Source organism: Eumetopias jubatus, unplaced genomic scaffold (assembly GCF_037043125.1).
Source record: "Eumetopias jubatus isolate StellerSeaLion01/CBP00866 unplaced genomic scaffold, mEumJub1_p1.0 scaffold_2, whole genome shotgun sequence".
Classification (NCBI taxonomy): domain Eukaryota; kingdom Metazoa; phylum Chordata; class Mammalia; order Carnivora; family Otariidae; genus Eumetopias; species Eumetopias jubatus.
In genome coordinates this window covers 131998476-132025337 of record NW_028274808.1, presented here as the reverse complement: position 1 = coordinate 132025337, position 26862 = coordinate 131998476, and the positions used below count along the sequence as shown (strand labels likewise).

The 26862-nt window shown below is 40.3% G+C and overlaps 1 protein-coding gene across 1 annotated transcript in view; it reads right to left on the bottom strand.

The window, feature by feature from the left end:
• HSD17B11 (hydroxysteroid 17-beta dehydrogenase 11) overlaps positions 1-25825 on the bottom strand; it is a 34691-nt gene extending 8866 nt beyond the window's left edge. Inside the window, exons 1-5 of the mRNA XM_028117815.2 lie at positions 25503-25825; positions 18815-18922; positions 15727-15858; positions 14540-14646; positions 6950-7087 (exon numbers count right to left, since the gene is read on the bottom strand). Of these exons, the coding sequence (XP_027973616.1) occupies positions 6950-7087; positions 14540-14646; positions 15727-15858; positions 18815-18922; positions 25503-25712 (695 nt within the window). The 5' untranslated portion in view covers positions 25713-25825. The remainder of the gene's footprint in view (positions 1-6949; positions 7088-14539; positions 14647-15726; positions 15859-18814; positions 18923-25502) is intronic.
• Between the last annotated feature and the right edge of the window lie 1037 nt (positions 25826-26862).

Genomic DNA, 26862 nt, shown 5'->3' with positions numbered 1-26862 from the left:
CTTAGCCTCTGCCAAGAAATTTTCATGAAATTTAATGGCTGGCCAACACCCAAGACTTTTAAAAAGAAAAGGTTTCCACAAAATACTATCCTGGCAGAATGAAATCTTAGTCATTAAAATATCAGTACGTGGAAAATTATTTTTCCCTGATAGTCTACTGTTAATAAGAGTTGCAAACCCTATTAAATAAATGCTCATGATGGATTTTGTAGAAACTGTCCCAAAATACTTCAGGCCTGTCTGTTGGTGTGGGGAAGGAGAATGCACGTGGGGGCATAGGAATACTTAGGGACAAAGAGTGTTTTCAGGTAGAAGAACTATGTTTGATTATCTAGCGACCACTTAGGTAATTGAGTAACTTTGGGGAAGATATTTCTACTCTTTAAAGTTTAGAGGTTTTTGTTTTTGTATTTAATCTGAAAAATGGGGTTAATGCAGTGGTATGCTAGTAAATGTTTCACAACAGGCTCTCTAGCGCAGATACCTGTTTTGCAGCATTTCATTTCTGTGGTGTACATACTCTCACCATTGTGGATTTCAAGCTCTCAAAAGGGTGTTGCTGAATGAGTGTAAGCTGGCTTCTGCATTCCACTGGCAATGTGCCTGGAAGTAATTTACACAGTCATACGATACAAATGTTACTTGTTGCCTTCTTAAATATAACATTTTCTTTTTTATGGTACTAGCCAACAAAACTATTATCTTTCTGTAGCACACATGAAAACTAAACTTTTAAAGAAAATTAAAAAATAATTTTTTATTAACATATAATGTATTATTTGTTTCAGGGGTACAGGTCTGTGATTCATCAGTCTTACACAATTCACAGTGCTCCCCATAGTACCTACCCTCCCCAATGTCCATCACCCAGGCACCCCATCCCTCCCACCCCCTTCCCCTCCAGCAACCCTCAGTTTGTTTCCTGAGATTAAGACTCTCTTAGGGTTTATCTCCCTCTCTGGTTTCATCTTATTTCATTTTTTTCCTCCCTTCCCCTATAATCCTCTGTCTTGTTTCTCAAATTCCTCATGTCAGTGAGATCATATGGTACTTACCTTTCTCTGATTGACTTATTTTGCTTAGCATAATACCCTCTAGTTCCATACACATCGTTGTAAAGAAATTTTTTTATGTATATTTCATGTAGGAGAGTAGATGTTTTTGAAAGGATATTGAACAAAAATTCTTGGCTGTCCAAAAAATTTAGTCAGGATATCCAATTACACTTAATCTAATAAATTCAGATTATGCTACATTGTTGGAAATGGAAAGAGAGAATTATGTGAGGGAAGAATATTTAATTAAAAGTTATCCATGTACCTAACAATAGAGCTCCAAAATACATGAAGCAAAAATTAACAGAATTAAAGGAAGACACAGTTTAAAAATAAGAATTGGAGACATTAACCTTACTTTCAACAATGAATTGAACAACTAGACATATTAGCAAAGAAACAGAGGACTTGAACAACAGGATAAGCCAACTGGACCAACAGCATCTATAGAACTCTTCATCCAACAACAGCAGAATTCATATTCCTCTCCAGGGCACAAAGAACGTTATCAAGGTCAGACTATATGTGAAACCACAAAACAAGTCTCGTGAAATTAAAAAAAGACTAAAATCATACAAAATATGTTCTCCAAACACAATGGAATAAAATCAGAAATCAATAACAGAAGAAAAACTGGGAAAACTCATAAATATATAGAAATTAACTAATGGGACAAGGAAGAAATCACAGCAAATTAGGAAATACTTTGAGATGAATGAAAAAACACAACATGCCAAAATTTATGGGATGCAGCAAAAGCAGTGTTCAGAGGGAAATTTATAGCTATAAATTCCTACATTTAAAAAAACCCCAAGATCTCAAATCCATAACCTAACTTTTCACTTTAATAAACTAAAAAGAGAAGAACTAAATGTAAAGAAAGCAAAATGAAAGAAATCATGATTAGAGCAGAGATAAATGACATGGAGAATAGATTACAATAGAAAAAAATCAATGAAGGGGCGCCTGGGTGGATCAGTCGGTTAAGCGTCTGCCTTTGGCTCAGGGCATGATCTCAGGGTCCTGGGATCCAGCCCCGCGTCGGGCTCCCTGCTCCGCGGGAAGCCTGCCTCTCCGTCTCCCACTCCCCCTGCTTGTGTTCCCTCTCTCACTGTGTCTCTCTCTGTCAAAAAATAAATAAAATCTTAAAAAAAAAAAGAATGCTAAGTGGTTCACCATATAATCAATCATTATAACATATCCTATGAAAAGCCCCACATGACCATCTCAACAGGCACAGAGAAAGCATTTGACACAATCCAACATACTTTCATGGGGAAAAAAAAAAAGCACTCAACAAACTAGGAACATGAGGGAACTTCCTTAAGCTGATTTCACAAGCACTTGTATGATGTAGCTTGATTTATATAAGCAGAGTGGAGTAAAGAAAAGAACAGGATTTATTAAATATGAAAAGATTATTGTCAGCCTTTCTAATAATCAAAAACATATTAATATAACACAGTACTTTTTCCCGCCTCATCACATTGACAAAGATTAAACGTGTGCTAAAAAAAAAAAAAAAAAAAAAAGATTAAACGTGTGCTACTATTCAAAGCTGGCAAAGGTAAGGGGAATGGGTACTTTATACTCCACTGGTTGGCAGGATAAATCAGGACAGTCCTTCTGGAGGGCAATCTAATAAATCTATCAAAAGTAAGTAAGTTCCTACTCTTTCATCCAGCAATTCCATTTCAAAAAAAAAATCATAACAAAATGGTTAGAAAAGTGAGCAAAGATACATATGCACATACACATACATACACAACAAGCATCCCAATTCTTTGTTAATTGTCACTAGCAGAGCTTTGCCAGGAGAGGGCACTCTTGCCCACAAGGAAGGTTACTTTGTGCGGCCATGTCCTGGGGGCAAGGTTAAAAAATTCAAGTACAGGGCGCCTGGGTGGCTCAGTTGGTTAAGCGTCTGCCTTTGGCTCAGGTCATGATCCCAGGGTCCTGGGATCAAGCCCCCCTCAGCGGGAAGCCTGCTTCTCCCTCTCCCACTCCCCCTGCTTGTGTTCCCTCTCTCGCTGTGTCTCTGTCAAATTTAAATAAAATCTTTTTTAAAAAGTTCAATTAGAATTTTTAAAAAATACGCTGTCTGTTTTTAACTGCTAAAAGAGAGTCTGGGTGAAAAAACTGACTCAAATATATTATATCAGGGTCCAATGAGGGTTTTCCTCCTGAAAATAATGGAGGCAATTGGCAAATCTTATCCTTGAGGATGGAACTCATCTCTTCCTTTGACACTTCCTTTTAATTTTAATGGACTCTTTTTAAAAATATATATATATTTTTGTTGAGATATAATCGACACATCACCTAACCCATGTAAGTTTAAGGTGTATGATGTGTTGATTTATTCATATATTGCAATATGATTACCATGGAATTAGCTAACACCTCTACCACATGATTGTGTGTGTGTGTGTGTGTGTGTATGTGTGTGCGTGTGATGGGAACAATTAAGATCTAGCCTCTTAGCAACTTTGATGTTTACAATATAGGATTGCTGTCTACGATCACTATGCTACATATCAGAACTCCAGAAGTTATTTATCTACTGGTTGCAAGTTCATGCCCTGAAATGACTATCTCCCCAGTGCTCCCATCCCCGGCCTCTGGTAACTACCATTGTACTCTGTGTTTTTATCAGTCCAGCTTTTTTAGATTACACACATAAATGAGATCATATAGTACTTGTCTTGACAGGTTAGTGAAGTTTTATCCTCTTTCTACTACTCAGGCCCCCAAATTAATTTGTCCTTTATGTTCTCTCTTCAGGGTTCAATTAGGGTTTATTTGATTAATACAGATGAATTAAAACACTGGCCTTCTAACGTAAATATGTTCACTTTTGTTTTCTAACAAAATTGTATCTTAAAAATAGGCTCTTGGGCACCTGGGTGGCACAGTCAGTTGGGTGTCCAACTCTTGGTTTTGGCTCGGGTTGTGATCTCAGGGTCATGGGATCAAGTCCCGAGTTGGGCTCTGCACTCAGCCTGGAGTCCGCTTGGGTTTCTCTCTCCTTCTCCCGCTGCCCCTCCCCCTGCGTGCTCTCTAAAATAGATAAGTTAAAAAAAAAATAGGCTCTTGGACAATTTGATAGATTCTTTAGGGGGCTTGAGATCTTTGGACAGCTACCAAATTTCTACCTGATGTTGGCTTTCTACTCTGTCGACCTGTGGGTAGACATATTTAGGTTAAGATGTATTTACATAGAACCTGCTATTTTCCCAAAGGGCCACAATGAATATTCTTTATTAACATAAAATATATTTTCACCAAAGGCAGATAAACGGGGGAAAAGAGGGAGAAAATTTGAGGAGAAAGAATAAAACTTAAAAATTGAATCTTAGCGTAATAGATAATCCAAAAGTAGATCCAAGTAAATATGCAGACTATAAAGATGACATTGTTCAAAGCAGTGAAGGAAATGATGTATTATTTAATAAATGATGCAAAATAACATTAACTATTTGGGGAAAACAAGCATTACCATGACCTTATTTCTTAAAGTAAATTAGGTCTGAATGTGAAATACAACCATAAAAGTACTAGAAAAACAATATAGGTAGATATTTTCATAAGCTTGGGGTGAAAAAGACCTTCGTAAACACCTCGCAGAAACTAAAGGCCATGAAGGGAAAAAAATGAGAAATTTTAATGGAAAACTAAATAAAAATAAGTTTTAACAGCAAATAGTCAGCTGGGGAAAAGCATATGCAACATCTATGACATATAAAAGGGTATCTTGATAGACACCAATTTTAAAACTCGATAGCTCAGTGGGAAAGATGAGCAGAGGCCATGAAACAGGCAATTCACAAAAGTCAAACTACCCCAAAACATAAGACAACACTTTGATCTAGCTCCTGGGTCATCAGAAAACAAAGACGATCCTTCACAGAGGGAAAGAACATTACATCCCCGGAAGGCAGAGCAGTGAGGAAGCAGGGAAGTGGAGGTGTGCTCTTCTTGTACCGTGCTACAGACTGGCACAACACTTCCCAGTTTGGCAGCACATAGGAATATTGAACATTTGAATACCCTTCGACCCAGAAACCCCTCTTCTAAAATCTACCTGAAGGAGGGGCACCTGTGTGGCTCAGGTCATGATCCCAGAGTCCTGGGATCGAGTCCCACATTGTCCCGTTGTCCAGCTCCCTGCACAGCGGGGAGTGTGCTTCCCCCCTCTGCCCCTCCCCCTGCTCACGCTCTCTGTTTCACAAATAAATAAAATCTTTAAAAAAATAAAATAAGGGGCGCCTGGGTGGCTCCCCATTAAGCGTCTGCCTTTAGCTCAGGTCGTGATCTCAGGGTCCTGGGATCCAGCTCCGCATCGGGCTCCCTGCTCCGCGGGAAGCCTGCTTCTCCCTCTCCCACTCCCCCTGCTTGTGTTCCCTCTCTCACTGTGTCTCTCTCTGTCAAATAAATAATAAAATATTTTAAAAAATAAAAATAAAGTAATAAAATAAAATAAAATAAAATCTACCTGAAGGAAATGGTACCAAATTGTGAAAATGTGTGTGCACTAGGATGCTCATTACAGCTGTGCCAGGGGAAAAAAAAAATCACTAGTAGACACAAGTGTTCAGACTAAGTAATCAATAGAATTTATGCTAAAGCTCTGTATTTACTGACAGGAAATGAGGTCCACAACATAATACTGAGCGAAATAAGTACCTGACTTACAGCCTCCAGAACCCCAGGTGTAATATATGCCAGTTACATAAAATTCAGACATTTAAGCAGTACACGGAGAGACGTCTAGAAGAATGTTTATCAAAATGGTAAGGGTAGTCTGCACTGGATAGAGGGTTTCAAGGAAACTCAAAAAGAAACTTTCTTACTTATTTGTATTTTTCTGTATGTTGGAATTTTTCAAAAAGTATGCATCGTGTTTACAATGACATTAAAATTATTCCTAAAGAGGAGAAACATTAAAAGTTAACCTCAGAACTGATCCTTTATAGTTGCATTTATTTATTTTTTAGAGAGGGAGAGGGGTTGGGGGAGGGGCAGAGGCAGAGGGAGACAGAATCCTAAGCAGGTTCCATGCCCAGCTCGGAGCCTCATGCAGGGCTCGATCTCACAACCCTGAGATCATGACCTGAGCTGAATTCCAGAGTCAGACGCTTAACCGACTGAGCCACCCAGGCGCCCCTTTAGTTCCGTTTTTTTTTTTTAAGATTTTATTTATTTATTTGAGAGAGAGAGAATGAGAGACAGAGAGCACGAGAGGGAAGAGGGTCAGAGGGAGAAGCAGACTCCCTGCTGAGCAGGGAGCCCGATGTGGGACTCGATCCCAGCACTCCAGGATCATGACCTGAGCCGAAGGCAGTCGCTTAGCCAACTGAGCCACCCAGGCGCCCTAGTTTCGTTTTTTAACCAAGTAAAGACTGGTACTCATTTTGGAGGATAACCTCTAGATTACCAAAGGAGGGTGTTCTTCACACCGTGGTCCTGGGTTGTCTGTATCTCAATTGCCAATGGTGCTTGTTAAACAGAGCCCCAAGGCCCCTTCTCCCACCACCACCCTATCCCGGCCAAACCCAAACAATCAACATCTCTGGGGGTGGGATCCTTACGCGGTTCCCAAGCACTCCTGATGAAATGTATGTATACTTAAGTCAGAGAACCACGGCCCAGGAAAAGGAAAGAAAGGAGGATTAGCAAGTTCACCTGAGTTAACTCATATTTATGTTTATATACATTCTCTCCCTTTTTCTCTCCACCTGTTTCCCCACACTCTACAGGAGCTGAAATTGAGATGAGCTAAGGGCATTGAATATCAGGTGTTTGAAGGATTAAACTATTTAAGAAAACCCACAGAATGGCTGATATTCATAGTAATCACCAACCCTTTTGTCTTCCTTTCTGTCTCAACTTACGCAGTGTTTGGGTTTTTGATGAAGCCAGTGTTTATGAAATTAGGGCAGAGACATGTTGTTTTGATGCCAGTTTTTTCTAAGGCAGCCAGTTCTTCAGTTAAAGCTTTATGAAATCCAACAGCAGCAAATTTGCTTGAACTGAAAATAAACAGAGAGAGGTCACAAAATAATTCCAGAAAGCTGCTGCATCTACTTATTTCAGATGTCTGTTTTCCCTAGTTAAGTGTGGTCCTGTGCCAAGCCTCGCGGCCATCAGATGAGTCTCAGGGTCCAGCCCAGACCTATCGAATCAGAATGTGCATTATAGACCCTCAGATAAATTCATAGGCATTAAAGTCTAAGAAGCAGGGCGCCTGGGTGGCTCAGTCGGTTAAGCATCCGTCTCTTGATTTTGGCTCAGGTCGTGATCTCAGGGTCATGAGATCAAGCCCAGGCCGGGCTCTGGGCTCTGGGGGGAGCTTGCTTGGGGTTCTCTCTTTCCTTCTCCCTCTGTCCCTCCCCCCTGCTTGTGTGCAAGCATGAGTGATCTCTGTCTCAAAAATCAATCAATAAATCAATCCTTAAAGTCTAAGAAGCATTGGCACAGAACAATGCTTGTTACTTACTACTTACTACGTCCCAACATCACCTACTAAGGTGAGAACTGAGTAGGTTCAAAGGTCTTGCTAGGAAAATTGGCCAATGGGGTGCCTGGGTGGCTCAGTCGGTTAAGCGTCTGCCTTCGGCTCAGGTCATGATCCCAGGGTCCTGGGATCGAGCCCCACATCGGGCTCCCTGCTCAGCGGGGAGCCTGCTTCTCCCTCTGCCTCTGCCTGCCTGCCTGCCTGCCTACTTGTGCTCTCTCTCTCTCTCTGTCAAATAAATAAAAAAATCTTAAAAAAAAAATTGGCCAAGTGTTTGTTTTTGCTGTTGTTGTTTCCGTAAGATTTAATGTCACTAGAACCTGTTAATTATCTAATATATCCAAGAATTCCTGGGAAAATTCTCCTGGACAAGTCCTATTTTTCCCTTGAAGTCTCAGTTTCATTTCCTCAAAGAGGACTCCCCTGACCCCTAGTCTAAATTTTTTCCCCATTATATAGTAATCTTCAGTTTTTCATGATAGCCTATTTAGGATTTGTGATTAAATATTCATTGGGCTGAATTTTTTTTTTTTACATCTGTCCCTCATACTTTTACTCTAAGTTTTGTGACTATTTTGGTTTCCAGTAAATCCCAAGGGCCTACCAGTGCTTGGCTTATAATAGCTGCTCAATAAGTATTTGTCAAATGAATGAATCAAAATGCATAACTATTCTTATTGTCACAGTTCCTCATTTGGCAAGAGAAGGAAAATTAATCATATTCTAAGCAGATATTATTTTTCCAATTAGGTTTTTAAGAAAATACCTTTACTGAGAAATAAATTCATGTCATAATTCACCCATCTGAAGTGTACAATTCAATGGTTTTTGGAATATGACATTATTAACTTTTAAAAATTGTGTGAAAATATTTACAATAATATTTGCCATTTTAACCACTTTTAAGTGTGCAGTTCAGTGCCATTAATTACCAGATTATTTTTCTTTAAGTCTGTCTTTATTAGCAATTATACAAAGTAGTTGTAAATTCTTGCCAAGTAACCTGTGCTTTGGAAAATACAAACCTGTGGAAAGTTCTCTCAACTTTTTTTTTTTAAAGCTTACACATACACTGAAGGCTTTAAAGATTGCTAAATTTACTTACGTAAAATGTAAACCTTACCTTGAAAAATGACACAAAAATAATCATATGTAAAATTGATCACTACATGTCAGACACTGTCCTCAGTTATTCAGATGTATTATTGCATTTAATCCTCACAACGACTCTGCAATAGATGTTACTATGATCCTCATTTACCAAAGGACACTGAGGCACTGGGGTGGGGGCAATTGGTTTGCAATCTCCTTGGGAGCTTGTTGGGTATAATCTGAAGCTGTTCCCTGCTGCACAGGGCAGGGAAGCCAAAGAAACAGACAGACCACTCCAGATTGGTAGGTGGCAGGTTTAATAAGCAAGAGAACTTGGGAGGCTTGTCTTGGGCAGACATAAGGTGAGTAGATCTCCACACCCACCTGCCAGAATCTTAAAAGTTTATATAGAGGCCTTAATTGGGTTCAGTCACATATACCATCCAGATAGGCTCAACACCACGTTTTTTTTTTTTTTTTTTTTAAGATTTTATTTATTTGCCAGTGAGAGAGTGAGAAAGAGAGAGAGGGAACAAGAGCACAAGCAGGGGAAGCACCCAGCAGAGGGAGAAGCAGGCTCCCTGCTCAGCAAGGAGCCCGATGCGGGGCTTGATCCCAGGATCTCAGGATCCCAGGATCCCCGGACCTGAGCCGAAGGCAGGTGTTTAACCGACTGAGCCACCCAGGCATCCCCCGACACCACATTTCTGTCTCAAGGCTGTGTTCCTGGGGCAGCTTTTGGGAATGGGGAAGGCAGTCGGATACCACATTCCAAGGACAGGGCAGTGGGGAGGAGCCTCCAATTGCCTAGGTCTAGCTCACAGGTCATGTCTTTTGGATGACTTCCCCTACAGCGTTATAGGGCTTGCCCAAACACACAAAACAAAGTGGCAGAATCAGGCTTTAAATTAGGGCAATAAACCAGGCCTCTATATGGTATACTCTAAACTTTACTGGCTCCCAACCAAGTTGAGAGGCAAATGACAAACTGGTAAAGCAGTTGCAATATGTAAGCCGTGGGTATGCATTAATCTAGGGCAACTTTTTTTTCTTTAAGATTTTATTTATTTATTTGACAGAGAGAGAGGGAACACAAGCAGTGGGAGTGGGAGAGGGAGAAGCAGGCTTCCCGCTGAGCAGGGAGCCCGATGCGGGACTCGATCCCAGGACCCCGGGATCATGACCTGAGCCGAAGGCAGACGCTTAACGACTGAGCCACCCAGGCGTATGCGTATAGGGCAACTTTTATAAACAAATAAGACAATACTCCAATGGAGAAATGGCTAAAGGACATTAGCAGAAAATTCACAATATAAAAATACCGATGGGTATATGCATCTAAAAATGTGTTATTCCAGGAATAAAATAAATAGAAACTAAAACAAGATGGAATTTTTGCTTAGCAATAATGGTGAGGATATGAGGAAATTTGTATTTGAGTTGCTTTTCAACGTACAGAATGTTTTCATTTTAAATCATTGAACTGGGGGCGCCTGGGTGGCTCAGTTGCTTAAGTGACTGCCTTCGGCTCAGGTCGTGATCCTGGAGTCCCGGGATCAAGTCCCGCATCAGGCTCCCTGCTCAGCAGGGAGTCTGCTTCTCCCTCTGACCCTCTTCCCTCTCGTGCTCTCTATCTCTCATTGTCTCTCTCTCAAATAAATAAAAAAATCTTTAAAAAAAAAAAAGTTTAAAAAAAAAGTTAAATCATTGAACTGGGACTCTTTTCTCTGTAAACCTTCAATATATGTCTAAGCTTAAAAAAAAGAACGAGAGAGGACTTTCCACAGCTTCCTAGTTTCCAAAGCACAGGTTAACTGGCGGCGTTTTCTGGAAGGCAATTTGACAAAAGGTATCAAATTCATTCAAAAAATGCCATGCTCCTAGATCCAGTCATTCCTCTTATAAATATTTATCCCAAAGAAATAATCAATCATGTTTCTAAAGATTTATATTCAAGGTTAGTCCAATGAAGGCCAGTAGTTGGAAACAATTTTAAATGTCTGGCAAAAACAACAAACAGCTGTTGTTTTTGCCCTTTGGCCTTCCTATTCCACGTCACGCAGGTGGCACCCTGTACAGTGGCTGGATCCAGCCAGTTGGAGTGATCTCTGGAGCTAGAGCGTTTGAAGGCAGTACTGGGAAATCATGGCTTTTCCCCTACCTGCTGGTTACTGGGGGACATTACTCGGGAACTACCTCACCAACAGACAGAGGCAAAGAGCCTGCCTGAGAGTTTTAACTACAGAGCTAAACAATTCCTCTTTTGGTCCCAGGCAGTTTAAGTGTTGTGTTCCTTGTAACTGAAAGAGTCCTGACAAATGAACTGTGCAACAATAATGGATAAATTGCATAAACAGTGGCACATATGTGCAGCGGCATACCATGCAAAAAATGAAATGATATTGCACATGTATGTATTAACGTGCAAAATGTTCATTTAAAATTTTAAAAAGCCAAGATTATGTAGGCAGATTTTTTTCAATGCTTGACTATATAACTGTATTGAAAGTGTCCTAGATTATAACAAATGCTAACCACGATGATTTCTGCATTCTGTAAGATTATTGGTAATTTTTTTTTCTTTTACTACACTGTATTTTCTGATTTTTCTTAAGTGAACTAAAAGTGCACAAATATATTAAAGCAACTCAGGCCAGTGGCAGATAAAGGCTCGATTACATGGAAAAGAATCGGGTAATTCCAGACCCCCTCTCATTTCATTTCAACATTGGGGGAGCCGGAGCATATGGGATTAGTTCCACTGAGGCAAAGCATTCTGGAAGCTAAAATGAGAGGCAGGACTTTGCTATTTTGTGTGATTACAGGAAAGTAGAATTGGAATGTGACATCAACAGGTACCCTCCTGTTATTGAACACTTAGAGGACTCCAGATTCTATACTAAGTGCATTACATTATACGATTTAAACTTTACAGCATCCTGATGATTTAGTTAGTTGCTATGATTAGCCTCTCATAGGGGTGAAGAAAATGAACCACAGAGGAGTTGAGTAACTTGCCAAAGGTCACATAATGTTAGTAAGTGATTCAGTCAAGATTCATAACCATATCATTCACAATAGTCCCATCCTGAAAACAACCCAAATGTTTGTAAACACTAGTATGGATAAATAAACAACTGTCTAGTCACATCACGCAAAACTATGCAGGCAAGAAAATGATGAAGCTGTAGCTACCAACAACAGCAAGGATACACCTCACAAACATAGCGTGATTCTGTGTATATGAAGATCAAAGATAGACAAAATTAATCTGTGGTGTTACAAGTCAATACAGGGGTTACCCTCAATACAGGGGTTACCCTCGAGAAGGAAAGAGGGACTGCTGGTCGCGAAGAGTTCTAAAACGTGCTTCTAAGGTCTTGTCCTATTTTTTGACCTGCATGGTGGTTAGATAGATGTGTCCATTTACAGTAGCTCATTGAGCTGCACATTTATGATTTCTGTGTTTTTAACCAATGTATGCTATATGTCAATAAAAAAGTTTGTTTTAAAAAGCAGCATCTCAGTTGCATTGCCCAGTTGTTAGTAACAACCACTGATAAACACTGCTTTCTGCTGGGAGAAGTCTTCAGTGTGTCTCTGTGAAAGCTCTATCATTGATAAGACGCTGAGCAAAAACCAGAGTCAACTGAATCCAAGACAGTTATGGTCACTAAGGATCACAGACTGCCGCAGCTCAGGCCATGTGCAGCTGAGCATCCAAAGAAGAGTCCTATAGGGCAAGCAAGCCGCCGCTCCATCCCAAAGCCAGAAGTGCACAAACCACTTGTGTGCTTGCGACCCTACCTTTCAGCCCAAACGGTGCCTTTGTGTGAAGAAGAAAAACCTACCTCTCCTCAAGCGACTTTATGGCCATCTCCTGGAAAATCTTTCGAGTTTAAAGGGACCTGAATATGAACAGTGCAGCCTAGAACTGTGTAGTCGACAATCCACACAACTGTGTGTGTCGTTCCTGCTTTGACAAGACGCGGTGAGATCTTTTAGTTCTGCTGAAAGCACTATCAATGGTGACCAAAATAAATTTGTTTCTCACGCAAAACACGTTCTCTCTTGATTTTCACTGCTGAACATTCAATGGAATAGAATCAAATCCGAATCAAAAGAGCTACAGTATTTACTATGGCAAAGAGAAGGAGGAGGCATGACAGCTTTCCCAGCCCTGCTGGACTCAGATTCTCTTGGCTCATCTGGATACCTGGGGACTAAGAATCTGGCAGGGGAACAGGGTGCCATGTAGTAGCTGAGAAGCAACACCTGCAGCTATCTTTCATCAAGTGAAGGAAGGCCAAATTGTTATCAGTCTCAGACGGCCAGGGGACAATCACCAAACTTCCACTGGCTCTGGACCATAGGTCTGCTCTGTGACTGCCTCAGCAGTCCTTTCATCTTTTAGAAAAAAAGCCTCAATCCAAGTCTGTGTTGATTTTAAAAGCTATTAGAAAACAAATATATGTTAAGAAAGAAAACAGAGATGAATAAAAGGAACAAAATAAAATTACTTGTCATTATCAAAGAATAACCACTCTCTAGGTGTGGTTAGAGGAAAATGGCTTGGTATATATCCTTGGGAACTTGTAAAATGCAAGATATAGATCTTTTATATATGGATATATACATATATTTACATTAGATACAAATAAGATACCCACCCATGCCAATGTTTATATATTTATACCCACACAACTATATCTGTTGTTTCTAGAACTTAGATACTTAATTCCAAAAGAGCATGATGGTAGAAAACAAATTTGAGCATATGTATATGTATATTTATTGGACACTACATATTACTTACACAATTCAACATTTTAAGAGTTATTACTTGCTTAAAATATAGAAATGGCCAAGCACTGTTGGGGTATGTGCAACCAGTAGGATCCCCTGGGGTATGGTGGCCTCACTAATCAATTCTTTACAGTATACAGTGGAGCATACCACTACTGTGCCCTGCTTGCTACAGTAAGTTCTTCAGGTATTATAATGGCATGGGTTTTTATTTTTTTTATTTTTTTATTTTTTTAAAGATTTTATTTATTTATTTGAGAGAGAGAGGCAATGAGATATAGAAAGCACGAGAGGGAAGAGGGTCAGAGGGAGAAGCAGACTCCCCGCTGAGCAGGAAGCCCGATGTGGGACTCGATCCCGGGACTCCAGGATCATGACCTGAGCCGAAGGCAGTCGCTTAACCAACTGAGCCACCCAGGCGCCCAATGGCATGGGTTTTTAAATGTATAACTATTATAATTTTTTTTACAATTCCACTGTTGGGATGCTTTTAATGTTTAGAATCCTAGATTACACTCTTTCTCTTTATACCGTTTTGTTTCCATAAAATTATTAAAATTTATTATTAACTTTTCTTCATGGTACAAAAATATTACTCTTGTTTTATAATTTCTTGCTGCTAAAAGGGATGAGAAATGCTTTAAGAGCTGGCTTCTAGGGGCGCCTGGGTGGCTCAGTCACTGAGCATCTGCCTTCGGCTCAGGTCATGATCCCAGGGTCCTGGGATGGAGCCCTGCATCGGGCTGCCTGCTCAGCGGGGAGCCTGCGTCTCCCTCTTGTGCTTGCTCTCTCTCTAGAGCTCTCTCTTTCTGAAATAAGTAAATAAAAGCTTTTTTTTTTTTTTTTAAAAAGAGCTGGCTTCTAATCGGATAAGTTCCCTGCAGCCACCTCTAGAATGGTCAGCCTGGAGGGGGTTAATGGTTGATAATGCTGTTGTACAAGAGACTTTGTGCAACTTTCTATTTGGGCAACTTCAAGTTTATCATCATTAATGGTAGTTTTCATTAGACAGGGTAAGAAATCACACACAAGTTAAACATAGAAACAAATTAAGGAAATGCATGCTCACCAATAAGCAAGTAAGAAGGGGACCCCAAAATGCCCAGCTGCTGAAGCCGTGGTGACAATATGGCCATGATTATTCTTCATCATCACTGGAAGAAATGCTTTTGTAGTCTAGAAATAGTGTTTATTAAGAGAAAAATATATATTGTTATTTCTGATCTGCAGACCTAGTGGGAATATTTCCAAAGCTATATTTTGTTAACACTTTTCCTAGAATAAAGGGAAAAAAACCCAATTAATTGCCAAATGTGACAAATTAAGACAACTGGATAGGATGCATAGATTGGAAAAAGTAAGCAAAGCAATAGATGCTGAAAACTTTGAGAATCCGGGCACCTGGGTGGCTCAGTTGGTTGGGCGGCTGCCTTCGGCTCAGGTCATGATCCTGGAGTCCCGGGATCGAGTCCCGCATCGGGCTCCCTGCTCGGCGGGGGTCTGCTTCTCCCTCTGACCCTCCCCCCCTCTCATGTGCTCTCTCTCTCTCTCTCTCTCTCTCATTCTCGCTTTCTCAAATAAATAAACAAATAAAATCTTTAAAAAAAATAAAAAACCACACAAAAGGACTCAGATGACCCCTAATCCCTTTCTTCATAAACAATGTCACATAGATGAGAGAATCTAGTTTAAAATTAAAACATACATAACACCTAAAGTTTATTATTAATGAATTATTAGTATTAATATTACTAAGGGGGAGGAAGAATGGTTGATGAGATTTGGTCAGAGCATGAAAAATGACCTCTTTTTTTTAAGTCTATTTATTTTTTTTAATAATCTCAACCCAACGTGGGGCTCAAACTCACGACCTCAAGATCATGAGTCTCATGCTCTTCCAAATGAGCCCTGAAAAATGACCTCTTTGTATATTATCCTTAGTACCTGGAGAAAACTTCAGTATTAATTTGATACATCTTTATGTCTGCTGAAATCTCCACTTTAAGATTTTATTTATTTATTTGTCAGAGAGAGAGAGAGCACAAGCAGGGGGAGCATCAGGCAGAGGAAGAAGTAGGCTCCCTGCTGAGCAAGGAGCCTGATGCAGGACTTGATCCCAGGACCCTGGGATCATGACCTGAGCCAAAGGCAGACACTTAACTGACTGAGTCACCCAGGTGTCCTGAAATCTCCACTTTAAACATAGTCTTTGGATTTTACAAAAGGGAATATTTTCATAAAAGAAGTCATACCTACCCAGAAATGTGCAAGTACATTAACTTCAAAAGTCTTTTCAATCTGAGGGTCTTGTGTTGCAAACAAATCCGATGTGTAGACTACACCAGCATTATTTACTAAAATACTAACATCTCCAATTTCTTCCTTCACCTTTAAAAATAAGACAAATATCTGTATCATAAAGAGTTATGAAGGAAGGTTTGCATGCAAGGATTATTAAAGAACTACGTGTTCCTCTATTAGATGTGGGGGGAAAAGTAGTTTTGTAATCTATGTGCCAATATGGAAAAAAGAACCTTTTAATCTTAGGTACTTAATTTCAAAACAGCTCTACCTGTAAGTCTGGTTAAGTAGAAGTTTTCTTTTGCAATTTAGGCTCTTGACTTTGCTCTGATTTTACTCTGAGAGGCTTATGGCTAATAAAAACATAACCAGTGGCAAAAGACAAAAAAACAAACAAACAAAAAACAAAAACAGCATTTATTTTTTAAATACTGCTTCAAAAGGTAAGCAAAAAAGTTTTTTTTAATCAATTGGCAAATGCAGGAACGATCTGGGAATCTATGTAAAACTGATTATACCATTAAGCTGGTCACATCTTCTATTTCTTTATTTTTGTAGTACAAACTATTTATTTTGTTGCTCACCAACCTTCCCCCTGCACGTGACAGTTGGCCTAAGGGCTGGCAATGCCAGAATATCTTATCTGATATTTTTACAGTTCCTTGAGTAACTAAGCTTCTTGGTGGATAGGCCCTAGAGTTACAATGCATTCTGTTATACACTGTGCTCCAAATAAAAGCTAACTTCTGTTAAGAGTTATCATATTTAGATAGTGCTGCAGTGTGCTGGGGGACTGAGGGGGAGGTGGCAAATAGCCTGTTAAAGGCTTTCATTGTGCTATGCATTTTGCACAATTTCATTATTTATCTCATTTAATTCTCAAAATAATTCCATTAGCTGGCAACCCTTGGTATGCTCACTTTAGAGATGAGAAACATGAAACACAGAATAGCTGTTTCTTGCTCAAGGTCATGTGGCTATTCAAGGTCACATGGAGCTGAGACTCTCCCAGATCTTCTGACCTCAGAGCCCAAGACAAACCTCAGAGCTCAAACACAAAGGAGGCCAGGAGGTGGGATACCCATCAGCGACCCAGTAGGACACCAGTGTGCCAACAGCTAGAGGCTTGTCAGCCAGAAATGAACTCATCAGGTTGTTTTAAAGTATGAAAGAGTCAAGCTAAGATACTGGGCCCTTGCTCAACACTATTTGTACCTATAGCCACATCTCTAGCACGATATGAAAACTGTTGTTCAGAATAATGCCCCTCAGTTATTGAGAAGAACAGGACAGTGTGTGTGGTTGAAGTGACGAAGATGTTGTAATGCCTCCAAACTAGCATGACTTAAAATACAAATCGCTCTTCTATGCTGCCAAAGAATTTGCCCGCACACACTTGTCCCTTCCTTCATCCTGGGCTCCCCATCATCCCCTATTGCCTCTCCACACCATGACTGTCTGCTCTGCACATTTCTCAGTAGTGAAAGCAAGCCATGAGTTTAAATGCTTAGGTGACACAAAAATGTCCTGATATTAAAGTAACCACATCAAAATCACTTCAAAATATCTGATTGTCACATGTCATTGTGCATATTCTGTTAAGCATATTGTTTGTCCTTGAGCAATTTCAGGAAAAACACTAGGGTTAAAACCCATGAATAGGTTCAAATAATGAAATTACCTTTTCCAGAACAGCCTATTCCCAGATGAGTCTAGAAGCAATCACTGTGTGCCAGGGACTGATTCAAAGACTTTACATCATTAATTCACTTAATCCTCCTAACAGCTCTGAGGTGGGTACTGCTGTGATCCCCATTTTATAACTGGGGAAACTTAGGCACAGGGAGGTTAAGTAACTTGCAATGATAGAGCCAGTAGTAACTGGAAGAGTGTACATCTCTCTAAAGGAAAATCATCGTTAATTTAAGTAAAATAGTAACTGTTAAATGCAGATGTTTCTTGTCTACAGGCCTTGCTCTTACTGTACCTCCCCCCGGGAAAGCTATTTCCCACCACTAGTCTGGGTAATTTCTACTTAGTTGGTGTTTTGTTTTGTTTTGTTTTAAGAGAGGGAGGGAGTGGGGGAGGTGGAGTGTGGGGAGGGGCAGAGGGAGAGGGGAAGAGAGAGAATCCCAAGCAGGCTCCACACCCAGCACAGAGCCATACATGGGGGCTCGATCTCATGACCCTGAGATCATGACCGGAGCTGATATCAAGTCAGTCACCTGAGACACCCAGGTGCCCCAATTTCTACTTATTCTTTTGACTTAGCTCAGGCCTCACCAGTAATAGAGGCATTAGCTTAAAATAAAAAGTTTACAATTCAAAAACAGAAGTTAAAAATGTCCTCAAATCTAAAATTCCCTAAACAAGGAGGTTCTCAAGGCGGGTTGAATCAGAATCTTTATACTGTACTGGATCAGATTATCCAGGGGTAAGGTCCAGGAATGTGTGTTTTAAGGAATTTGCTCAGATAATTCTACTGACTTTCTTACTATTGTAGCATTTACTCAACAAGTACATGTATAAATGCGTTCGGAGTGAAACTCCATTATATACACATGGTATATTTCAGTTGTATATAGAAGAGGCAAATACTGCTTTATAGAGAGAAATCTATGATCAAAGCCTGATAAACAGTTAAATTTATCCTAACTCCCTAACCCAGTTCTTTGGGCATCTGAAGACCCCATCAGTGATTTGCAGTGTCACCCAAGAATTTACTTGTAGCAGAATCACATGGGTGAGGCGTGGGTGGGTATGTAGGGTACTAAACGGGCAGATTCCTGGGCCTAGGCCCCGATCCACTGAAAGCAAACCTCGGGTGTGTCATTTTTTAAGAAGCTCTCTGGAAGATTCTAGAACACACTCAAGTCTGGGAAACTCAGTTCTAGGTTCTAGTTCTGGGTCTGCCACTACTTGGCTGCACAACCTTAGGCAAATCACAAAACTTCCGCTACTTTGTCTGCATCGTGACGGTGTCATCTCCAGAATCCCTCCAAGCTCTGACATGGCCCGATCCTAACCAAATGCAAAATTTCACCTTCTTTGCAGAGTTGTAAACATCTTCTCGGTTACTGCAGTCTACCACAAAGGCATAAGCCTTCGCACCCAGTCTCCTGCATTCAGCAACTGTGTCCTCAATTCCGTGCTAGGAAAGGCAACAAAAAGTTTGAAAAGAGAATGAAATAAATGACATGAACATATTACATCAACAGCTGAAAATAATTAGGGATGGTCAGATTGTTTGAACTAGCATTAGGCGGGAATTTAACTGGACACATTTTTGGCAGGGATATAGGTACACTTTGCTCTTAGTACTTTGACAAGATTCTTTTATTTGGAACCAAACTTAAAGCAAGCTTTTTTAAAGAACATAAAAATCTTAAAATACTAGTTTTGTATTCATGAATTTTACATACTTTGTGAATGTGTGTGTGTGTGTGTATTCCATACCAAGATTTAAAAAAATAATATTTAGCTTTTTCTTTGTCACTAAAAACTATCCACATACATCAATTTTCTAGCTAAATAAATAAATAAGTAAGGGGCTAATTACATTCGTTCATTCACTCATTCTTTTAACATTTTAATGTGTGGGTCAGTCACGGTGCTTAGAAGAACCTTACAGATAGAAATATGAAAGAGACAGAGTACTGACCTTAGCAAGCTCACGGTCTAGTAGAAAGAAACAAAAAGTATAAGATTTAGGTAGGACATATGAAATTGTTATTGTGTCGGAATAAAGGATTGAATATTGGCAGTTTCACATGGTTCAAACTAACACACTGTGGTTAAGTATAATAACAGAAAAATATACAGAAAGTTATGGGAACACAGAGGAGGGGCATGAAATAGAGTTCTAGAAGAAAAGGTACCAGGGGCACCTGGGTGGCTCAGTTGTTAAGTGTCTGCCTTTGGCTCAGAATCCCAGGGTCCTGGGATCGAGCTCCGCGTCGGGCTCCCTGCTCGGCGGGAAGCCGGCTTCTCCCTCTCCCGCTCGCCCTGCTTGTGTTCCCTCTCTCGCTGTGTCTCTGTCAAATAAATAAATAAAATCTTTAAAAAAAAAGAAAAAAAGGAAAGGTACCAGAGTAGGGTCTTAAGAGTGAGTGGAACAGACAGGTAAAGAGAGGCGAAAGGGCAGGCAGGCAGAGTGCAAACAAGGGATGGATCGGAGAAAGGTCAGTGGGAAAATATCAGCAGATTGGCGTTGCTGGGTCATAAAGCTCAAGGCCAGTAAGAGTCCAGATTAAAGGGCATTGTGTGTCATACTAAGTGCACTGATTAAATGACAGAATCAGATATGTGAATTATACTGATTACTCTTGCTGAAGTATGGAGAACAGATTTTAGGGGTCAATACTGCAGGAAGAGAGAAAGATTAGTAGGCAGTTGACAATCACTCAGCCAACAGAGGATACAAGCTTGAACTGTGGCACGACTATAAAGAATGGAGAGAAGAGAATGATCCTCAAAACATATCTTTAGGAGGCAAAATCAGCAGGACTTGGGGACAACATGAGGAAGGTGGGAAGAACCGAAGCGACGTCCTTCCTTTTTTAGTTTAAGGAACTGGCAACACGGTGTTGCCACAAGTCAGATGAAGTCACAAGGAGAGTGGATTTGAGAAAAGGAATGACGAGCCCAGTCTGGAGTGCTGATTTTGTCACCTTAAATTCATGATCAGACCATAGGGTTCTGTTTTTGTTTTTCTTTTTTTTGTTTCCATTTTTGCTTGTTGGTTTGCCTTTACCGATTTTGTAGCTTTTTCGTTGTAAAGAATGTCTCAAACCATACCTTGGATCGAGGGTTAGTCTGTGAACTCTGCAAGCCAAGACATTCTTGTCAGCTAATGCACAAGTGGGTGGACTTACTACACCTACCCACAGAGAGAATGGTAGAGCAGAACACTAGTGTGTGAATTTGCTGGTAAACTGTAATTCCTCTTGCAGAAAACCCAAACCTGGACAGCTATGGAAAGAATTCGCAGTTCGCCCAGTGAACTTACTGTGACAGTAAAAGGAAAGAGGGTGTTTTCCCTTCTGCTGAAATCTCTCACACAAACTGTTGTTTGTCCTCTGATGAGGAGCCCTTATTCCCCAAGGGACATCAAAACGTCTCAAGTAAACCTTATGTTGCCCTCCTGTACCTAACAGGCAGCTTTGGGCCCCTTCCTTTGAAAGTATATTTCATTAATGTAGTATATACATACGATGGAATATTATTCAGCCTTCAAAAGGAATAAAATTCTGACACGTTCTACAGCATGGATGAACCTTGATATCAAGCTTAGTGAAACAAGTCAGATACAAAAGGGCAAATATTGCATAATTCTAGTTATATGAGATACCTAGCATAGTCAATTACACGGAGACAGAAAGCAGAATGGTGGTTGCCAGGGGCTGGGGGGGGTGGGGACTAATTGTTTAATGGGTGTGCAAAGTTCCATTTGGGGATGATGAAAAAGTTTGGAGATGGAGAGTAGAGGTCATTTTGTAACAATGTGAACGTACTCAACACAACTAAACTGAATGCTTGAAAATGGTTAAAATGGAAATTTTTATGTAATACATATTTTACCACAATAAAGAAAGTTTTAAAAAGTATATGGTGCTGATTCTTTGGGTCTGCACAAAATTCAGTCCTTCTTTGGAACAAATTCTACAATAAAACCCCATTTGCCCTTTATTCCATTTGTGGAGATTTGCTTAGTAATGGTTGGCTTTCTCCGTCAAGGCGCAGAGTGCGAAGCGACAAACATGCCCTTCCTTTATGTCTGCAATCATGCTTTGCCTATTTCCCTGGTCTTCCCCACTTAGGGCCAAGGTCTGCACTCCACACCTCCTGAACTATGCAACAAATTTAAGTTCAAAATTCTGCCAGGAAAAATCTTAAGACAGTCTCCATATTCATTTGGTAAGAAATAAAAAATAAACAGACCTTTAAAATTTTTCTCAGCACAGTGGAACTGCTCATCATTCTTCAACATTTCCCCTGTTAACCTTTTTCCTAATGTGCTGGATTCAGTTCTCAATTTTTATTTTTTATTATTTTTATTTGTTTATTTTAAGATTTTATTTACTTATTTGAGAGAGAGCGTGCACACGCACGTGCGCAAGAACATGAGCAGGAGAGAGGGGCAAAGGGAGAAGGAGAAGCAGACTCCCGCTGAGCCAGGAGCCTGATGCGGGGCTCGATCCCAGGATGACGGTACCATGACCCAAGCGGAAGGCAGACACCCAACTGACTGAGCCACCCAGGCGCCCCTCAGTTCTCAATTGTAAATCCTGGGCTCTCCTTTAAGACTTGACTTATCATTCTTGCCTCTATCCCCACAACCAAAGCTTTTTGCCCATTACCTAGACTACTAAAAATCTACATGTTTTCCTGATTCTTTCCATTGTTTTTTTCCATTCATTAATTCACTTTAACATTTGATAAACAGTCTTTGAGTATATATTAGGTGCTCACTACTTGCTATAAATTTATCTTCACACGGACGCCTGGGTGGCTCAATTGATTAAGCAGCTGCCTTGGGCTCAGGTCATGATCCCAGGGTCCTGGGATCCAGTCCTGTGTCAGGCTCCTTGCTCAGCGGGGAGCCTGCTTCTCCCTCTGCCTCTGCTTCTGCCTGCCCCTGCTTGCTCGCTCTCTCTCTCTCTCTCTGACAAATAAATAAAATCTTTAAAAAATAAAAATTAAAAAATAAATTTATCTTCACAAACTTCTCTAATGAGGCATGGGGGTGACACTGGTTAAGAAATGTGATTATCTACATAAAACAATAAAAAATTCATGGCATCTGTCTCAGTAGAATAACAAAGCTGAAGCCACCACTAATCCCTCCCTAAATTCATGCTCCTTTTCTGTGGACTTCATGATGAGTAGGAAGATGTCTGTCCACAATATCCTGAGAAGGATATCTTTGGACATTGCTGTCCTTGCTGCTTGACTTAATCTGAGAAATTTGTCTTTGGGGACAATTTGTCTTTGAACCCTGGGGGGAAGGAATTTGATCTGGCCCCTCCCTGCCCTTCCAGCTTGGTTGAAAACAATCTGAAACTCTCCTCTTCTTCTCTCATTCTCATTCTCTGTAGAGCCACCAGCCCCAAATTTTTCATCTCTAGGTTCTGCTGCCTGGACTCCTTGAAATTTCCACCCTACCCTCCCTCCCCAGTCAGGTTTAGTGGTTCTCAGACTTTCATAATTTTAAAACCTGTACAATTTCAAGAAAAGTGGACTGCAGTGTATATACTTAACTAGGACTGCCAATCTTTTATTTGGCCATGTAAGGACGTTAAAACCAACACAGAAACTATCAGTTACTATCATGGTCATTGCATTAAATATATATGTATATTTCACCCACAAAAAAAGTGGGAAAGATATCACCTTAAAACAACAGATGGTTTACTTAAATTTAATGAATTTAACATAATAAATACTGCATTGTCTTTAATTTTCTGACCACTTTCCAGTACTACCTCCCTGGTCTGCAAAGCCAGCATCATCTCTTGTCTGGATTACCACTAGTCCGCTAACTGCTCTCCCTGCAACCCAACAGCCTAGAATCTGGCTTTAAAACCCTCCACTGGCTCTCCCAGGAAGAGCTGAAGCACAAACAATAGCTTAGGGGAACCTTGATGATCTGGAGCTGCTGCTACTTGAGTTTCTAGACCAGCGCTGTCTCATAAAATATAATGCAAGCCACGTACTTAATTTTAATTTTTCTAGTAGTCACGTTTGAAAAAATAACATTTAATTTAGCAGTATATTTTATTCAACTTCGTATGTCCAAAATATTACTTTGGAATATTTGTTATTATGAAATACTGTATTTCAATATGTAGTCTATATAAAAGTTTGTTAGGAAGATATTCAACATTCCTCTTTTCATACTGTCTTTGAAATCCTGTGTGTAATTACACCGGCAGCACATCTCAATTCAGATGAGCCACATTTCAAATGCTCAACAGCCATTGTGTTGGAAAGCACAGATCTAGACTTTTCTTTTACTTCTCTCCCTTCCCTCACTCTGTGCCATGCTTTGCCTTTGCTGATCCCTCTCTGCAAAGATATGGGAAGGGCTGACTGTACCCTCCGCCTCTTCTGATCTTGACTCAACTATCTCCATCTCAGGAGGCTTTCTGTGTAAGATCAACACGTTCATCCCGGCCCTTCTCACCATACAGAGTCTCTATCCCCTTTCATATTTTTTTCTTTATACTTATCACTTTCTAGCAATTACAGAATTTATTATACAGCATATCTTGTTTACTGTCCCTTGTTCATGAACTTTGTGCTCTTCTTACTGCTGTGTCCTCAGGTCTGTATTACAACAGTGCCTGGCAGATAGGAGGCACTCAATAACTATTTGCTGGATAAATACACTCCACTCCGAATCAGAGAAAATTTTGTACAGACGAGCACAGGCATTGGGAGCCATTAACACAGATGTGTAACCCAATTCTTAGCCCCAAATCCTCTAATGTTGGCTTAAACTCACTTTGTGACTGGATAATAACTAACGTGTGTTTACCGTATGCCAGACACTGCTAAATGCTTTGTGGGCACTATTTGGTATAATCCTCCCAGCCCTTTAAGGTAAGTACTGTTATTTTATCCATTTTGCAGAAAAGGATTCTAGTTAGGAGGTAGCTCATGAAGAGGTGGAGAGCTCCACTGAGTTTGACTCTACCACCATGTCTGACATCAGATTAGACTGGGACTAGTTTGTATCTTTCATTGCATGTATAATTATTTAAAGTCTATTTTCCCTACAAGATTATTCGCCTATTCGCCACTGTGTTCTTACTCTCCAGCTAACAGATACTCAATAAGTACTTGTTGATTGCTATCTCAACCACCCACTCACTGGAGAACTATTATCTAACTTCACATTCCCTGAATTTTTGTTTACAGCCACAGCGCTGGATGTTTACTGATGTGTAAGGGATGGCTTTTCAGGCCCTCAGGTGCCTTGCAGAAAACTCTGTCCATCTACCACTGGCCATATAAAAGGTTAGATTCTAAGTCCTCCTCTCTTCCTTTAAGCCTACACCTATTCTTGTAAAACATTATGTATATTGAAGAGTTTTTCCTCTTATTTTTATTTAAAATTTTTTGTTTAATTTTCCTTTTTTAAGTAAACTCGATGCCCGACATGGGGCTTGAACTCAACAACCCCGAGATCAGGAGTCGCGTGCTCTACTGACTGAGCCAGCCAGGTACCCCGGAGAGTTTTTTCTTTTATATTGTTTTTAACTGAAAGATGATTTTAAAAATTATTTTTGGCAATTGCTATGATACAGTAATATTGCTTTCTGTTGGGTGTCTTTTAAACCCACTTATCTCAGTAATGGCAAGTAGGATTTTTTTCTTAATAGGTGCAAACCTCTTAATAGACTAGCTTAAAAACCATTACTCTTCCCACTTGTTTAAGATAGAGGGATCAGTGAAATCAGGCTCTGGAGGAGGCCACAGATTCTTTTCTGGGCAAAAGGAAGGATACATTTACAATGCAAAATTAGTGATGGGTAGTAGCTGGGAATCTTACATCCTCCAGGTCCATTTATCCTGTAATCATAAACATTAATGGATCTGTAAAATGCCAGTAGTAATTTTTTTTTCTCCCTGCTTTATAGAGATGCTGTTCAGGGTTGTTGCCTGCAGAATGCATCCGTGACTACGATTAAAGGGGACAGAAAGTAAAACATAGGAAGCACGATTACCTTATTTATATCCCACAGAACCAGTTTGCTTTTAAGTTTGGCAAATTCATAGGCAGTTAGTCTCCCAATTCCGTGTCCAGCTCCAGTAATCAGTACGATTTCTCCAGTAACTGATTTTCTCTTCTTAGGAATAAAAAGCTTCAGGAGAGACTCTAGGCTGAAGATGATCAGCAAGGGCAGAAGCTGGAGGCAATGCAGAAAGAACTTCATCCTGGTCGTTGCCGCGAGCTTTTGGTGTACTGCCTTTCACCAATCACTCTAAATTGCTTCTGGAGGGCGATTCCGTCCAACACCGGAGAGAGTAAAAGCAAAAACAAGGAAGGGCTCCGAAACCGTTCCTTCCGCTGGGCTGGGCTTGGTTAGGTCTTTCACAATTGGTTCGGGCTGCAGTGCGGAGCGGCTGCTCGCCAGCTCAGAAATCCGGGAGGGACAAAGTCCAGAGGAGGGCAAGGCTTCCGAGTCCGCTTGTCTTTGACGCACCGCCTCCGGGTCTTGCGAGCCGACCTCGGTGGCTTGGTTGCCGCTTGTTTTCCGAAATGTGGACATTCGTCTCCAAGTTACAGAGATCACTGACAGTGTCCGCAGTCCAGATGCTTCTTTGAAACTTGATGCTCACCACCAGTGAAGGGATGCAGATGTAGTTTCCTATTTTAAAAGGGACGTGGGGAGATCAATTGTTCCGCAACCCCCCCGCCCCCGTCCCATCCCGAGAAATTATGCTATCTCACATTCTGATTTGAACGAAACGCGAGGGCAGAGAAAATGTTGAACTTTCAAGGGCAGCGATAATCAAGGCCCAGGAAAATCGTATCATATCATAAGGGATTGTATCCACAAGGAAGAGCAGTGTATTTGGATAATCTTTTTCGCTCAACCTGTTGGAACTTGTGAAAAAAACATATTACACTTAAGTAATCGTATCTTTCTCCAGGTTAATAAATCACGGCTTCCAGAATGAATCATAAAACGGAAAGAAAATCACCTTGCATAAAGATTACCTATGTAATTTTTGGTTTAGTAGCTTATTATAAGTATTGGTTACTGAAAAGAAAAAGACCCCATTCTGGGTTTGTGTGCGGGAAGAGCTTAATCATTGTTAGTTACATTTTTTTTTTCCAATTCAGTTCTTGATAGTAATTGAAATGGGGCTTTTTGTGAGACACTACAGTACTTGGAAAGAGACTTCTGTCAGTGGGTGACTGATGGTCACTTTATATTTAAGAGGCAGGAAGATCACAAAAAATTGGAAGTTCACAAAGAATTCATACATCTCTTTATCATCTTCAACTTTTCCTTATGGCTCTCAAATGCAAGTTTACAATAGTACAAATACTTGCATAGAAAGTTTCCTGACTGATGA